The 16686-nt window shown below is 45.1% G+C and overlaps 2 protein-coding genes across 4 annotated transcripts; both read right to left on the bottom strand.

The window, feature by feature from the left end:
- Positions 1-2440: 2440 nt before the first annotated feature.
- Positions 2441-5456, bottom strand: LOC102713694 (coiled-coil domain-containing protein R3HCC1L). 2 transcript variants are annotated; one of them, XM_006645284.3, is made up of 6 exons: positions 5267-5456; positions 4828-4924; positions 4452-4730; positions 4198-4365; positions 2967-3056; positions 2441-2810 (listed from the first exon to the last, which is right to left on the bottom strand). In XM_006645284.3, exons 2-6 carry the CDS (start codon positions 4895-4897, stop codon positions 2623-2625), a joined length of 795 nt encoding a protein of 264 aa, XP_006645347.1. In that variant the 5' UTR covers positions 4898-4924; positions 5267-5456; the 3' UTR covers positions 2441-2622. The 2 variants fall into 2 exon arrangements, with proteins under 2 accessions (XP_006645347.1, XP_015692546.1); XM_015837060.2 differs by having other exon boundaries at positions 5257-5456.
- An 8492-nt stretch (positions 5457-13948) lies between these two features.
- On the bottom strand, positions 13949-15795 carry LOC102722642. 2 transcript variants are annotated; one of them, XM_015839878.2, is made up of 6 exons: positions 15411-15795; positions 15255-15338; positions 14941-14980; positions 14715-14783; positions 14381-14620; positions 13949-14294 (listed from the first exon to the last, which is right to left on the bottom strand). In XM_015839878.2, the coding sequence occupies exons 1-5, from the start codon at positions 15665-15667 to the stop codon at positions 14381-14383; spliced, it is 690 nt and encodes a 229-aa protein (XP_015695364.1). In that variant the 5' UTR covers positions 15668-15795; the 3' UTR covers positions 13949-14294. The 2 variants fall into 2 exon arrangements, with proteins under 2 accessions (XP_015695364.1, XP_006646725.1); XM_006646662.3 differs by having other exon boundaries at positions 13949-14620; positions 15411-15791.
- Between the last annotated feature and the right edge of the window lie 891 nt (positions 15796-16686).

A 16686-nucleotide genomic window follows, 5' to 3' on the forward strand; every position in this document is an offset into this window, starting at 1 on the left:
TAGTAGCGGAAATTTTGAAATTACGTTACATCCACACAACCTTTCAAAACTAGGAAATGCTGAAGATGGGATCCTATCTCCCACCATCTGAGTTAGCATACTAGAGTATCTCTGACAGATACAGATAGCTCAAATTGGACTATCTAAATGTCTATTTGGCTACTATCCATTTTATTTGACCACTTAAATTCGTTTTTTATTTTAACAGTCTCTTCATTCACTCTCTCTATTCTGAATCTATGACAGCTGGACCCCACGTGGCAGTCTCTTCTTTTGTTTAGGATTGGCAAGAGGATGGCTGCCTCGGCTTCAAAGCTGTTAGAGAATGCGCTCTTATCACTACAGGGACGCGAGAGAAATTCCTCGAAGTGAGACCAGAGAGAGAAGAGTTTTCCCACAAACCATGGCGACTAGCTAGTCTCAAAACAAAAGAGTTCTTTTTTTCTCCCCCTCTCCCTTTCTCTCTCTCTCTCTTTCTCTTTCTCTTTCCTTTTCTTCCTCTCACAGACTGAGGTAGGCGGCGGCGCGGGGGGAGGCGCGTAGATGGGAGGGGAGGCACGGCGGTAGCGCGGGGGTGCAAGGGAGGTGCGGCGTTGGCGATCTCGACGATGACAGCACCTGCAGTCCTGCTGCACTCATCTTGAGGAGAGGGAGAGATGGGGTAGGTTGGCAAGTCCATGCGTAGGGCCCACGTTTAGCAAGTGAATGGCAAAGTGGAGTAGGCTGACCAAGTTTGGCAAGTGATGGAGGGGATTTGGCCATCTGGATGGCTTGGAGAGTGGGATGGAGAGGCTGCTGGGGCACGATTTTTATTTAAAATGGCTAAATTTTGGCTTGGAGGGTGGGATGAAGAGGTTGTTGAAGATGCTCTTAGGATGATACGAAGTAGTGATGGATCCAGAAATTTTTAAGTCCGAACAAACTTAATAATAATTCTAGAAATTGTGAACCTGAACAAACTTAATAATGATCCTAGGATGTAAACATAGCATAGTATTAGATCTATTGCTTAAGACCCATGGTTTGCTCAAGACCCATGGTGACTGGGCCTTGAATCTGCCACTAGCTAGCAGTATTTATGCGATAATCATGCTATATGTGTTGTAATAATGCCAACTATAGCTAGAAAATTATGCCCCAGCATAATGGAATGGTGATGACATGTTTATATATTTGCCTCTTTTAGTGAAAGTGTAACATTGATATTGCCAAAGATTTTGCCCCTATCCTTTTTCTTGTTATATCCCCTTGAGTTTAGTCCTTATTTTATAGTAACATAGGGATACTATAGTGCCTTTGGAAGCAGTGTGACTACAGTAGCCTAATAAATATGTTTTGAACCTTCAAGGGAAAGCATGTTGTGTCTTTCTAACGGGACATGTGACATGACTGGCTACGTCGAAGTTAGTGCCCATAAAAGACAATTCTTTTGTTGTTTATCATAAGTGAGAGTAATGATGTTGACGGAATTAATGGAACTGGATAGGGGACGTCCTTGTTTTCCACATTTGCATAGAAAAATGACAATGCCCTCTCATCGCTTTTAATGCGGTTATGTGTAGCCGGGCATATTAGACATCAAGTGTGCCTAACACAATGCATGTATAATATTAAACAAAGTAGGTAAGACATTTTAGAGGTCCCGCAAGACCCCTAATACGGGCCCCACTACAGGGACTCAAGGATGCACTACGTTGTGGATGATGGATGTTAGGTTGCTCCAACATTGGCTTGCTCTTCGGAGAGGTCGGGGTCAGGTTGCCTAGATCCTGAGGGAACCTACTTGCTCATCAAGCCTAGGCTCCGAGGTGTTGCGAGCTACTGGCATAGAAAACACGGTTCCTGTAACACCAATAGGCACCCCTCTCACATGGTTAATACCGCTAACGATATGAGAATAGTGTATCTTTCTCTACCAGCCATATTCAAATGTTTATGTGTTTAGCCATATGAGAATAGTGCATCGTTCTTTTGAGGGAAAGCTTCGAAATATAATATTAGTCGAAGTGCTCAGGTGGAGAATAGAGTCCAAGCCGTTATTGGTTGGTTTTTTAGATGACATATTTATAGACGAAAAATAATTTGTGAATAAGTTTTTTATATGTGCGCTCTTGACGATCTAAAAACAAATGCTAAAAAATAAAGTACAATACAAACTCCAAAATCAATTCTAAATTTAAGGTTAAAAATTTAAAATTTGACTTATATACATAAGCAGAAAGAAAATGATTGGACTGCATTTTTTGTTCTCTTTCCCAATCGGGGGCTACCTATCGATTATATAGTACCGGTGCTCCCGGTCGTGGCGTAGTAATTCTGAAATTTGTTTGGCAGCGGAGTTGTGATCAGACTTACGGATCATTTCAATCCAAGAAAAGGACGGAATTACTGAAACTTTTTCAGAATCTCTGAAAGCACGTTTCAATCCAGGGAGTTATGGTGTACCAAAAACCGACAGAATTCAGGAATCATCGCATCAGTATTCACTTACAGGAAAGTCATAAGCCGCCGTGCTTGATATTTGCTTGGGCAACGTGGTCCTCTCTGTCGAGAAGAAACCACACAGATTAACCAAAGTACAGAGAAACGATCTAAGCACCCAGAGACCACACAGATGATGGTTCAATCTGAACCCCATGCGTCATCACGCATAGCCTGTCGAGCAGCGATTCGGCTCTTCCTCGCCTCCTCTTGTTTCTTCAGCTCGTCTGACCCGAAGTCTGTAAACTGCCTTAGCCCCATTCCATGAGCAATTAACCTTTGTGCTGTTCTTGCAGACGTCTTCGGCCTTGGAGTTGGCGGTTCAAGGTCTGCAACATGTTAGAAGCAACTCAACACATGGTATGCAGTATTGCCCATCAAGAATGTAGGAGTAAAATACCCAAGTACAAGCTATAAACTACATATCATCCACGCAAAGAAGATCACGTGGGAAATAATCATCACAGGACCTTGTAAGATCATACCTATGCCATCATTTTTTGTCAAGAGATCATCATCATCCTTTAGTACCCGCACTTTATATCTTGGAGGTATGCAAGCCTGTGCCTCATTAGCTGCAAGTTGATTGGTCAGAATGCACAGAATAAGGTACAGAAACCAAAGTAGTTGATAGCTGGACAGTTCATGTCATCAGTGATAAGTTCTAGACACCAACAGAAAGGACAAAATCGAGTCAGGAATTGAACAAATTCATGAAGTATGCATCCTTCTGTATGTATTCAACTTGAAAAGCACAATATCTTGATCCTGGTCGACATATAAAAATTGAAACATACTCCCTATTTTATAATGTAAGACTTTCTATCATTGCTTATATTCATATAAATGTTAATACATTTAAACATATATACAAACCACATATATTGATTAATGGATGAACCTAGGCAAGTCTAAAAGACTTGCAATATAAAACGGAGGGAGTACATCATAAGGGGTGCCCCTTATATTTTACAGGTCTAGCAGAATAACTTAACATATCGGTTCAAAATTGTGGGAAGGCAGAGCAAAGAATGTACAGTTTTTTCATACCAAATGGAAATAAGCCATCATCCATTGTTGAGGTAAGACCAAGAAAATATGAACCATCCATTGTTGAGGTAGGTGGGCCACATTAAGGTTGGAACGAATTTAACAAGCAATGGCACTCTAGCAGGTTATGACAGCCACTTGTCAAGAAGAAAAGTGTGATAAATTTTCCTATTTCAAGTTACTATGTCTCACTACAAAAGGAGCCTGTAACTAATCTTGGGTAACTTAGCCTTGCCCCATACTCTGTTGTCCTTCGCATTGCCACTGATCTGGTATACTGAGTCCAGCAGCAAGTCAACCACTGGAAGTCTGGAACTGTGGATCATGTCAAGGAAGGAGCAATCTCTCGCTTCCACTCCACAGAATTTGGGCAGTTTTGCATGTGAATTATATTGGTTCATTACAAGAAAACTTGATAAGGTATGTGCATCTCATGCATTATTCATTCACGCAAACATTGTCATGTTCCTCGATAGAGGCACACATCTACAATAATACATTTCTAAGCAATCGAGCATTCTAAATCTACTGCTTCCTTATGTAAATTTCTAAGCGAAGACAGCATATAGGACCAATATTTTGAAGATAGAATATAGGAGCCAGCTCATCTAAAAGTTGGAATACCTAAATTAATTCTATAAGAAATTACTGTGAGAATCAAATTACCATCTGATGGAGTCCGAAAAACTGCAAGTGCAACAGTGTCGTTAACCCAGCGAATGGCAACTCCATGGTCCCCAAACTTCTCGAAAATCTTTTCCAAATCTGCTGCAAGTGTGCTAGGCGGGAAGTCATAAAGAACAAGGACATGCCTTGTCCCATATTGTTTTGCAGCTACAAAAGTAAGCAAAAAGATAATTGTCCATTTGCTCACCATGAACGAGCTAACTGGAAACTTAGAAACGGATCCCTGATCATACCTGCACTAGTCCTGTGCTTCTGCTCATCCACGCAGCCCTTTGATCCACTCTGATCATTAGACTCCTCTTCATCCAAATCATTTTCCAAATCACACTGATCGCTGTATAGAACACTCTTGTCATAAAGAAACGAACCCCTTCCCCTCCTCTTGGGCCCTGAAGATGGTGTGCTAATTTTCTCAGAAGAACTACAAGGAGAAACCTTAGCCTGCTGCTCAAGAGAACGCGCTAGCTCGAGTGTCTCATCATGTTCACCCCGATCTGCAATTGCCTCCCAATCTGCATGCCCCACACAGCAAGAACACAGTTCACAGTTTTCTCCAAATTGCCCCAAAGACTATTGAAAGTAGAAGCTCCCAAAAAAAAAAAAAAGTACCATCCTCTTCTTCTTCTTCTTTGTTCTCATCTTCCAAAGTAGTTGCGACTTCTGAATCCTTGGAACCCATGGCACCTAATCAACTTCAGAAGCCAACCTAATTCCATCAAAAGTGGATAAAATGAACCGATATCAGTTGAACCCACAGATTTATCGTTTTTGTTATTAGTATTAAGGTTTAAGAAGATGAGGAAAACCTAGCTTTCAGATCTAGAAGATAAGGTTAGGTTATGCAAATTCGAAAGAAAGGGGATGCGCGTGCGTGCGCCAGCACGGGTGCGCTAGCTCACTGGAGGCGGAAGCGGCAGGACTACGGCACCCACCTCGCGGGATGGATGGAAATCGGCGTAGGCGGCGCGGCGCGGCGGGCGAACTACCGAGGAGACGGGAGTCGAGGCCGAGAGGAGGAGTCAGAGTGAGCGGAGATACCCAGACAAACCTGCTGCTCGCGGGGCGTGCACGCGAGGAAGAGAGGAGGCTAGGGCTTGGATCGGGAAAGGGGAGGAGGCCGTCCCCACCGTGCCTACGGGGCCTTCTCGCCGGCCGGCCGCCGCCGCCGGCGATCAGCGACAGAGAAGGGAAGTGCGTGGGAAGAGAAATTAGACGGAGGGAGAAGAAAGTCACAACCGCTGTCACGGCAACTCAAATTCATTCCGTCTTGGTTTAAGAAAAAAAAATGCAGCACGTTATTACAGAAGATTGCATGTGGATTGATTTTTTTTCTAATGTTTAATCATTTATCTTATTTAAAAATTGTGAAAATATTATTTATTTAGTTTGTGATTTAGTTTATTATCAAAAAACTTTAAGTACAACTTATAATTTTTTATATTTATACTAAATTTTTGAATAAAACGAATGGTTAACATTGCTATAAAAAAAAAGTTAAACATCTTACGGTACCAAACGCAAACGGAGGTAAAAAAATATTGTGACGATATAAAAGGCAATGGATAAGTAGGACATTGGGTCATAAAAACTAAGGAATGACAAAAAGAGTAGGAATAATAGTCGGTACAGCGAGGATAATGTGAAATTTAACTGGTAAAGATATGAGGTGTTTCAAAACTATTAAATGTTATGGTAGAGTTTAGTCGTCAATCCCAACGAAAGCAAACACCCTGGTGTTTAGTAAATTTTCAACCTAATGTTAATGAATAAGTTTATTATTTCAGTGTTACATCATATAGCATCGTTTACCTTATAAAGAAAAAGAATTTGGGCCCTGTAGAATTTATGATGAAATATTTTTTAACAAAAAATAGTTCTTGCAATAAGTTACATACCTCTACACTAAAAATTACTCTCTATGTGTTTTTATACGACACGGTTGACTTTTATGTTTATGTTCTTATTAAAAAATTAATAATTTATTATCATAGAAACTTTAAATATAACTTATATTTTTGCATATTTGGATAAAACACTGTTCTTTTTTATCAAGCCAACAAAACGACCCCCAAGACACGAAAGGACATATAGCCTAGTGGTTACAGGTCCTGGGTTTGACTCCTAGCGAATTTTTTCAAGACTCTAACGGCTTTGTGCTTTCAGTGAGAGACGACGTACTGGGAATTTTTTCAAGACTCTAACGGCTTTGTGCTTTCAGTGAGAAACGACGTACGGACGCCTGGTGTGCGTTGTACTGTGTTCTTTTTCGAAAAAAAAGCGACCCCCTTTCAGCCCAACTTCTATAGAGCTGAATCCAAACAAACAGACCAGAACTACATGGGCCAAAAAATCAGATCAGTACATCATGATAACCTATTTGAATATTGGAGTACGTTTCACAATTATTAATCACCTTTCTAGCTTTTACAGCTGCAAATGACAGCATGAAGTTTATAGTGTATACGGGTGGCAAATAACGTGCCAAATAACGCGTAATTGGTTGTTAATTTGTTCATGAATCATAATGCATGTTAATTCTCAGTGTCTCATCACAAAATTTCACTCATTCAGAAAATGCATGTGCACAGATTGCTCGTCGCAAGAGTATATGGGACAAATTAAGGACCTATATATCACATTTGACAGTAATTATTTTTGCTTTGCTGTAGTTTTATGAACTTCCTTAGCTGATTGTGTGTTTTCATTTCTTCACCTCGTTGGACAGCTCCAAACGAATTCATAAAGCATTAATTAATTAAGATCCAGAGGCTGAACAGGGCAAATCAAGAAACAATTTGTGCATTATGGATTAATTGCAACCCTGGATACAAGTTTTGATTTACGTTTTTACTCGTTTCCAGTTTAGTTTCTGATCATTTCAGGAAGCAAACACTCATCTCGTTTCCATAGTGAAAAAAAGAAAATTCGTACCAAGAGTTGGAAGCTATGTCGTCGGCTGCGGCGCCGGCGAGGAAGGAGAATGGCGCCGCGCCCGTCTCCGCCGCCGCCAGCAACACATTTCACGTGCTCAACTCCGGCAGCGGCACCGCCGGACGTGCCAACGCCGTGGTGCCGTATGTTCAGTCTCCACGAGCGCTCGCGTTGCGTTCACCGCAGGTGCGAGCCATGACCAACTACGGCGCCTTTCCGACCACCGGCGCTTCATCGGCGGCGAGGCCAGCCATGGCGGGTCGCACGTCGACGACGATCGCGACGCCGACGCCGACGCCGCCGCACCTGATCCAGCAGCTTATGGTATTGGCTGGCTGGACTACCCGGAGTCCATGGCTCCAGAACAACTACGCGTCCATGTCGCCGCTCGGCTCGCCGTCGTTCTCCTCCGGGAGATTCTCAGATCCCCGTGTGATGCCGTCGACGTTCGCTTACCGGACACCCAGAGCTAGTGGCGGCCGCGTTGGGGGCAACGGCGCCGTCACCATCCAAAGCAGTGCCGCCGGCAGCAACCACCGCCCCGCCGCAGGTAGCAGCAGCGCGGGCCGGGGCAAGCAGCTGGCCGGAACTAGCCGCTCACTTGAGATTGTCGCCGTTGATACCGGAGTCGGCGCCGGCGGAGGAAGCTGCAAGAACGCGTTGCCGGGCGGCGGCCATGCCAATGCTGGCGTCGTGGTGCAACGTCTGGCCCCTGTGCTCGCGATGCCAAGTGCCGCAGCCGCCGGCAAAGGGAAGGAGGCGGCAGCTCCCTCGACAAAAGGCCGCGGCCGTAAGCGCGCGCCGCCCAAGGCGAGCAATGACGCGGCGGCCTCCGACAAGAAGCCGAGGAAGAGGATCAAGAAGGAGCCTCCCGCCGGCGGCAAGGTCGCCGTCGTAGCTGACGTGATCATCCTTGACGACGACGTCAACCTGCCGGGCGCGAACCCCGACGCGCGAAGCAACGCCGACGATCTGAAGAAAGCGGCTGCCGCCTCCCCTGCGGCGGCGCCGAGGCCGAGCAAGAGCAGAACAAGGCGGAAGAGCACCAACGCTGCCGCCGCTCCGAGCGCCAGGCCCAGCGTCGCCGCAAGGAAGAACAACGTCGCCGCGGCCGGCACGGCGACATCGACAGCGACACCACCGGCGGCGAAGAAGCACACCGTACTGACCTGGCTGATAGACACGGGCTTCCTCAAGGAGAAAGCCAAGGTGTTCTACGTGCCGGAAGGCGGCGGCGCCGGCGAGAAGGTGATCTCCGGCACGGTCACCAAGACGGGAGTCCGGTGCCGCTGCTGCAGCACCATCGTCCCAGTGGCGGTGCTGGAAGCCCACGCCGGGTGCGAGCAGCCGGGGCGGCCATGGGAGAAGCTCCTGCTCATGTCCGGGAAGCCGCTGGTGCAGTGCATGCAGGAGGCGTGGGCGAAGGAGAGGGTGAGCGCCATGCGCGCCCAGGAGAAGGCCAGGGCGTCTCTGGAGCAGGAGAAGAAGAGCTCGCAGGGCAGGAGGAAGCTCGCGAAGCAGAGGAAGCTGCCTCTCCTCGACAGGGTCGTCGTCTGCACCTCTCCTCCGGCGAAGAAGAGAGGCGGCGGCAAGGATTGCAGCGACGACGCCTGTGGCGTCTGCGCCGACGGCGGCCAGCTTCTGTGCTGCGACACCTGCCCCTCCACCTTCCATCCGGATTGCCTCGCCATTCAGGTCACTATCTGACAACAACAAAACACACTCTGACAAATTTCAGACAAAAACTACAATTGATTTGCAGCATGTTCAGTCCATGATCAAATCTTGGCTACTGTTTTACTGAAAGTGACAGCAACTGACAAACTGACATCGAAATACTCCGAACAACTGACAAACAGTGATTTTTGCAGCATTTTCAGTTCATGATCAGATCCTGCTTGCTGGTTTGTTTGCTTGGTTTCAGGTTCCAGAGGGCTCATGGAACTGCCCTTTCTGCCGGTGCATGCTCTGCATGGCAAACGATGTTCAGGGTTTATCAGCATGCCAACAGTGTACACGCAGATGTATTTAATCTCGCCATACATGTCCCTTCTCTTCAGCATCTGATCGACTTTCTGTTTGTTAGGGCAAACTGATATGCTGCACTGACAACACCTTAATTAATGTGCAGATCATCAGTGCTGCCGTCCACTGCAGAGCCCTGGGTATGAGATCGGCCCGTACTGCAGCCAAACCTGCAAGAAGGTGAACGTTAACTGTTGAAATGTATACTAAGGTTTGGTCCGTACTGCAGCCAAACCTCAGAATTCTTGTTAACATGCAACCTTTCCTTATTCTGAACCTTTCTTCAGATGTCCTCTCAGCTAGCAGATATGATCGGAGTCATGAACCATACTGAAGATGGTTTTTCTTGGGCCCTCCTGAAGATTCAGAAGGATGAGCTAGTCACTTGCGATGACATGCCTGTAGTTCTTGAGTGCAATGTGAAGCTTGCAGTGGCTCTTGGTGTGCTCAATGAGTGCTTTAATCCTGTCCAAGATCGAAGGACTAAGATTGATATGCTCCACCAAGCAGTCTACAGTCTAGGGTAAGTCCTGTCAGGCATCAATCAAGAGTACTAATGCTATCTTAGGAATCAATTGCTTCAGTGTTTCATTTGAACAGTCGCCTCATCGTCCTAAAATATGCAAACTCTGATATGTCAGCGGGATACTTTTAGTAATTTCATAGTATGATTTAGCACTAAACATCAGTTATAAGTTGTCTGACAAAATATATGGAAGAGAAAGAACAAAACTTCAGAAAAATGTGGGCTATGAATGCACATTGTTACACAGCTTTCATATGCTATATCATTGTGCAATTTTTTGCTTGAACAGATCGGAGTTCAAACGTGTAAGCTACGAGGGATTCTACACCATGGTTCTTGAGAAAGATGGAGAAATCATTTCGGTAGCCTTGCTGAGGTTTGGGTTCAAATTTTCTCTTGTATCTTTCATCCTCCTTCATAGGTCATGTCTTTTACTCTCTGATTACTCGTACTAGCTTTACTTCAGCTAATGTCAGTAGACTACATGTTTGTTTTTTAGCCGGGTTGGCCCAAGGAGTAGACTTCACCCCACCTTTTCGCTTTAGGTTTTGCTTATAAACCAATATTTTAATTTTAAACCTTAGATTTTGAGTTGATTTTGAGAATTCTTTTTTGGAGTTTAACTTTCAGCCTTAGCTTTAAATCGCTTAAAACACGTATATAAAAGTTTTATTCATTTTTTTTTGCAAATATACCATTTGACTTTTTCTTCAACAAGCGAACATATTAGGCTATCTGGCTTCATTTTATTGCACCATTAGACAATTTGTTCAGAATTTCAGATACCTGAGTGACTTGATAAAATGCATTGATGTAATTAATCTAGCTGGCAAAATCCTGGTGCCACCCAGCTAGTTTTTCTGCACACTTTTCAGCTGGAAAGCAAAGATACATATATGTGCTGCCCTGTTTCTCTGTAACAGGTTCCATGGCAGGAAACTGGCTGAGATGCCTTTTGCAGGCACGTTGCCAGCTTACCAGAAACAGGGAATGATGCGTCGCCTTGTCAAGGTTGTTGAGCAGGTGCATAACCAACCATTCCTCCATCAATTTATCATTCATTCTTGTATTTATTTATTTTCAGTTCATTTCTTTTTTTTTTGAATAGAAAGTTATTCAGAGATTCAGCAATTGTTGCTGTCACTTGTCAAACTCATACTGTACATGCATTAACATTGTATGCATTGATAGGTGTTGGCGTCGTTGAAAGTGGAAAATCTAGTGATCCCAGCCGTGGCTGATCTAGTGGAAACATGGAAGAGATCATTCTCCTTCAGGCCTGTGCAGGCAGAGGTCAGAGAGGAAGCCAAGAAGCTGAGCCTGGTCGTCGTCACCGGGACGACACTGCTGCAGAAACCAATCGCTTTGCAGCAGCCAGCTGCGTCCGGGAAAGGCAGCAGCAGCAAGAAGCACGCCTCTGCTCCGGCGACGGTCACCGTCACCGTCACCGGCACCGGCAGCGGCAGCAAGGAGATGACGACGATGGATCGCCTGACCGACGACGAGATGGCGTTCCTGGAGATGACGCCGCTCTGCAGCTTCACCGACCTGCTGGCCGGAGGCGTGTACCCGCCGCGTTTCTGCGGCAACGGCGGCGTGGTCACTGCTCCGGGATGCGGCTTATCTGCTGGCGAGGCGAGCGGGCTCCGGCTGATCCACAGCATGAAGTGATTGTGATCCATCGATGAGATTAAGATCCATGCATGACCGGGGCGAGCTAGCTGGCTGCTTTGCCTGCAGCTGATTCGATTCCGAAGAAGAAAAAAAACTTTTTGTGTGAGTGTTTAGAGTTACTCTATTGTGTGCCATGATAAAGCATGAATTCTACAATTATGCTACTGACAAAGCTCGGTTCTATAATACACCTTGAAACCACACTTTTTTCCCTATATGTCATCGTCATTAGTCAACCGTTAACCCAATTGGTTCGAGGATAAGAAAATATCTATTTTATCCCTAAGATATTTTTTAGACGAAATTTTTATCCCTAAGATATCATGTGTACTCATTGCATTTGTCATCATCCGCTACCTCTCTCTTTTCTAAAAAAAAAGGAATAGCTTGTTGACTAAAAAACAAATATGGCATATAATAAGGACGAAAAAAAGGCCATGGATTCTAAACTCTCGAGAGAACATCCCCTCGTCGGTTTCTCGTCTATTGCATTCTATCTAAATAGTTATAAAAATATTAAAAATGTAAAGATAAATCAATATGTGAATATCACTATACAAACATGCAAATTAAAATATGACTTCTACCATCCATAACAAAAATAACAAATTAAATTGTGAATAGTATATACATACTCACAATTATATATTTGTTATTTTTGCTATAGATTATAGAAGTCATATTTTAACTTGCATATTTGTGTACTGATATATCACATATTAATCTATCTTCACAAAAAATTTTCATATTTTTTATAACTATTTACATAGCATGCAATAGACGAGAAGACATCGGGAGTTTAAAACAGTTTCCGTAAAAAGGAAAAGCAATTTTATAGTAATTAAGTAGATACCGTGATGTATCATTTTAGTGTAAAATTTAGTACCTTCTGGATAACTAGATAAGAACTATAAAATTGTTCATAAAAGAAAAGAAAGTAGCAGTACACATTTCGTCACATAGGATTCGTTCCTGAATAGAGTACATGTAACCTGGCAAAAAAAAAAGTCTTTTTGACATGATAAAATTAAACTCTCTTTTAATGAGCAAAACTAATTAACCTAGTTACCTAGACGAGAAAAATCTAAGCTTGCTAGGCAACGACAAAAGGGTCGGGTAATCATGTCGCGGTCGGCGAATTGCTAGCTAGCTTCACACGGTGGCCTCCGGCTCCGGTGGCGAGTGGCCGCCGCCGCCGCCGGGCCGGGGCGGGGAGGCCGGCGGCGTGTAGAACGGCGTCTCAGGCTCGGCCTCTAGCTCGCTCTCGCTGCCACAGCCGGACTCCTCGTCGATGGTGTAGAGCGCGCGCGAGGTGGCGGCGGTGGCCGTGGCCCCGAGCCACCGCTCCCTCCACGTGTCCACTTCCTCCTCCTCTTGCTCAGCGGCAGCGGAGTCGGCCGCCGGCTCCACGCGGGTGCGGCGGTGAGAGCAGAGCAGGAGGCGGAGCAGCGCTTCCCAGAGCGCGCTGCGGCGGCGCCGGGGCGGCTTCTTCGAACAACCGTCCGGGGGCTCGGCGACGCCGCCGCCGACGCCGACGACGTCTGGCAGCTCCTGCGGCGCCACGACGACCGACGTCGGCCGCTGCTTGTTCGCTGCTCCTGCTCGGCGGCAGCGCCACAGCAGGAGGACCGCTGCCGCGAGGAGCCCGCCGGCGAGCGCGGCGGACAGCGCCGCCGCGAGCACGACGAGCTCGGCGACACCTAGCCGTCTCATGCCAGCAGCAGCGACGATGAAATGGATCGTGTCTTGGACAAAGAGAACGAAATGACGCTGGGCAACCAGAATTTTTGTCTCCTTTTTAAATCATTGTTTTCTCTCTCTCTCTCAACTGGATTTGATGATCTTTGGAGGCTGGAGCCTGAAGCTTTATTAACGTTGGCTTCTTTAGCTTTAAGTCGAATATTTCCCGGCGATGGTGGTCGGAAAAGAGAGTGACAGAGGGGCACTTTAGGTATTTCGACCTGCACCAATCACAGTGTGGCCCACTTGTCAGGGACTCGTAGCTTAGCTAGCATCCAGTTCAATTCTTTTCCAGCTGAAAAGATCAGAGGATGTTGATGTTGTCTCTCTTTTGCTTGATGCAGATGTTGGTGCTAATAACGCGTCTAAAAAAGTTATCTATAAATGAAACATCCTGATCTTGATTACTGCTGCTGGATCATGCATACTGAGTCAGTATGCAATAGCCAGGAGGTCAGGGAACTGAATAAAGCTACTGGCAGCGAGTGATTATGCTGCGCGCGCGCGCGCGCGCGCGCACACACATATATATATATATATAGAGTCGTTTGCAGAAGGAACAATAGCACATTGCACTGCACATCATCGCTTTACTAGTAACTCTTTAGTTTGGCTCTTTTACTACTACGACTGCGACCTCTTTAGGCTTTAGTGAAATCAAGTTACAGCGGAATTGAAGCAAAGTAAAAGCGAGAGAGGCTGCCTTTAACTCGGATCTCGTTGACGTCGTCGGTGCCGACGAATGCAGGCACACGGCGGCAATGCAGACAGTATCCCTGGCACATTTTGATAGAGAGATACAGACTCCAATGTATAATGGATTGACACCCAAAGCGGAGTAATATAGACATGGTCGTCTTCCTCATCCTTACAACCGATTTATAGAAACAGAATTGAGAGAAAATTAGGATATAAACCGGGGAAAGATAATATTGTGCAAAGAAATACACTTCTGACAGTATTCTCCCCACTATTTTGTACGTACAACGTAGTACTGCACTCGTAAAAAGAATGCAAACAGTGCTGATAAAATGATACATTGATAGTGACACGAGACAAAGATGTGACACACTACATGAACATTCTCCCAGCTTCAGTCTTCAGTCTTTACAGCCCATTAACAAACTACATGAACATTCTCCCCGCTTCTCTCTGATGTTTCATTTTTTGGATTCTATAACTGAAGATCATGACAATATGAGTAACAATCTGAACTTCTTAGGGCAAAACTGAAGATTTTGAAAGAAACTACGGGCCTGAACATGCCTATGGGTCCTTGCCGCAGCCCATGAGGGTGTGGGTGAGCAGCATGGTGCCGCGGCGGCTCACCTCCGCCAGCCGGCCGACCACCGGGAAGCTCACCGTCTCCCTGCTCCTCGGAGGCTTCTTGTCCCACCAGTCCTGGTGCTTCACAACCCTGCCGTCCTCGACGTTGAGCGTGATGAGCGACGTCAGGTCGATGGCCCTCCCAAGAATCTTGTAGTGCTGCTTGTTGTCGATCAATATCTGAAAACACATCGATTGTTGGTTGCATAACAATTCCTCTGTTAGTGAACATGTGGATGAAACGCAGTTGATGAACTCTGCTTTGTTCGTTTACCTCGGTTTTTCCAGGCGCAGTTTCGGTTTCTGTAACTGTGTACTCCACGATTTTGGATTCGCCGAAAACCTGATGATTTACACACGCATAGATTACAGAGAATTCAGTTTGAAATTTTCTAAACAAGATTTGGCTGACGATGATGATTCAAAAAAAAAGAAAGATTTGGTTGTGTAGAGGATGGAACAAGTACATAGTACATATAGTACATATATGATCCATGTACCTTGGGGAGTGTGTAGAAGGCCGATTTGATCTGCTTCACCCTGAAATTAAAATCAAACCAACTAATCAAACTGAATAACAAATACAGAGTCTAATTTTCACTTTTATTTATGTTTATAGACCAAAATTTAAATTTTCAACCTTAAATCTGAGATAGATTTTAGAGTATTATCATCCTAATTTATTTTCTAGCCTTGTTTTTAGATCGCTAAGAATACACTTATAAGTAAAAGAAATGTTATAAGTAATTTTTTTCCAAATACGTCGCCAAACAATCATCGCCTTAATCAATTAAAAGAAACAGGTTATACGTACCCATGAGCTCTCATGAGCGGGTCCTCGAAGGTGGCGTGCGGCGCGTAAATCTCGAAATCCCGAGCCGTCGCGCACGATCCGTATCTGCAAAGGGTTGTCGCTGGATCAAACAGGGTAGAGAAGAGCATAGAGCAGATCAAAGCAGAGGCGGCATACATGTTGAGGAGATGCGGCATGATGCGCTGGGAGACGGCTGCCGCCGGCGAAGTAGCCTTCTTCTCCGAGCCCTCCATGCCTCCTCCTGCCCCGCCGCTAGCCGTCGTGGTGGACGAGAACCCTTCCTGATGACTATTCTTCGGCGAGGAGCACGCGTCCGGCGAGAGGACGGCGAATCGCGCGGTCGTCGGCAGCGGCAGTCGCGCTCGCGCCGCGGCGGCGGAGATGGAGCAGCAGGCTGGCAGCGGCGGCGGCATTCAACGCGTTGAACCGAATCGTACGGCGCAGGGTAGCAGCACTTGTAGTACTACTACGCTGCTGCCGTGGTTGACCGGCCGGCTGTTCCATGCGCGGCGGCGGAGGGCGCTACGTCGGCCGGACAATCCGGTGGCGAGGAGGAGGGCACGACGCCTCCATTCCTTTTTCTTTCTTTTTTTTTCTTTTTCTTTTTTGTCGACGGAACGAGCAACGAATTTTTTGAATTTTGAATTTTATTTATTAAATAATTTATAAATTTAATTTTGTATTTTAAAAAAATTACAAAACCAACCTCCTGCCGCCCTATGAGAGGGCGGAAAATTGACGTGACAAACGGCCCACTCGGTCATGACAAACGGCTAGAAACGGCGGCACGGTAAATTTTTCATTTAGACCCTTTCCGCTCTCTGTAAGGACGACAAGGACCTAAATGCAAAAAGAGTAATTTTTTTTGTTAGATACGTATATATATAACATATGTAATTATTAAATTACAAATAGTTCCTTGGCTCAATGGTTACTACCTCTCTCTTTTATTTATGAGACCCAAGGTCGAATCCTCACAAGAGCATATTTTCTTTCTATAATGACCACTGAGCTATGATAATAATTATGATTAAACAATTACATATGTTATAATACATTTTCTTTCTATAATGACCACTGAGCTATGATAATAATTGTGATTACACAATTACATATGTTATAATACATATACGTATCTAACCGTGGTTCAAATTCCCAGGCGGCACGAGAAATTTTGCATTTGCCATCGTTTCGGACCGTTCGTTGCGACCGAATGACCGTTTGCCACGTCTTGTGATTTTTTGAAATGCAAAATTAAATTGGTAAATTATTTAATAAATAAAATTAAAAATTCCAAAAATTCAACGAGCAACCAGGCTTCACATAAGGCCCAATAGCTAGCTTATTCTTCTTTTTTTTGGCCCATTCATCCACACGGAGATGGGCCGGAATTTCGGCCTGCCAAATAAGGCTTCTTAATAAATTCCTCTGT

The sequence above is a fragment of the Oryza brachyantha genome, chromosome 1 (genome assembly GCF_000231095.2).
Source record: "Oryza brachyantha chromosome 1, ObraRS2, whole genome shotgun sequence".
NCBI classification, from domain to species: Eukaryota; Viridiplantae; Streptophyta; class Magnoliopsida; order Poales; family Poaceae; genus Oryza; species Oryza brachyantha.

Coding starts and splice junctions, on each gene's coding strand:
- LOC102722642 (XM_015839878.2), bottom strand. CDS start 15,667: ATGCCGCCGCCGCTGCCAGCCTGCTGCTCCATCTCCGCCGCCGCGGCG. Junction 15,339..15,410: donor ATGCCGCATCTCCTCAACAT/GTATGCCGCCTC, acceptor AACCCTTTGCAG/ATACGGATCGTGCGCGACGG. Junction 14,784..14,940: donor CCTTCTACACACTCCCCAAG/GTACATGGATCA, acceptor GTAAATCATCAG/GTTTTCGGCGAATCCAAAAT.
- LOC102713694 (XM_006645284.3), bottom strand. CDS start 4,897: ATGGGTTCCAAGGATTCAGAAGTCGCAACTACTTTGGAAGATGAGAAC. Junction 4,731..4,827: donor AGAAGAAGAAGAAGAGGATG/GTACTTTTTTTT, acceptor TGGGGCATGCAG/ATTGGGAGGCAATTGCAGAT. Junction 4,366..4,451: donor GAAGCACAGGACTAGTGCAG/GTATGATCAGGG, acceptor TTACTTTTGTAG/CTGCAAAACAATATGGGACA.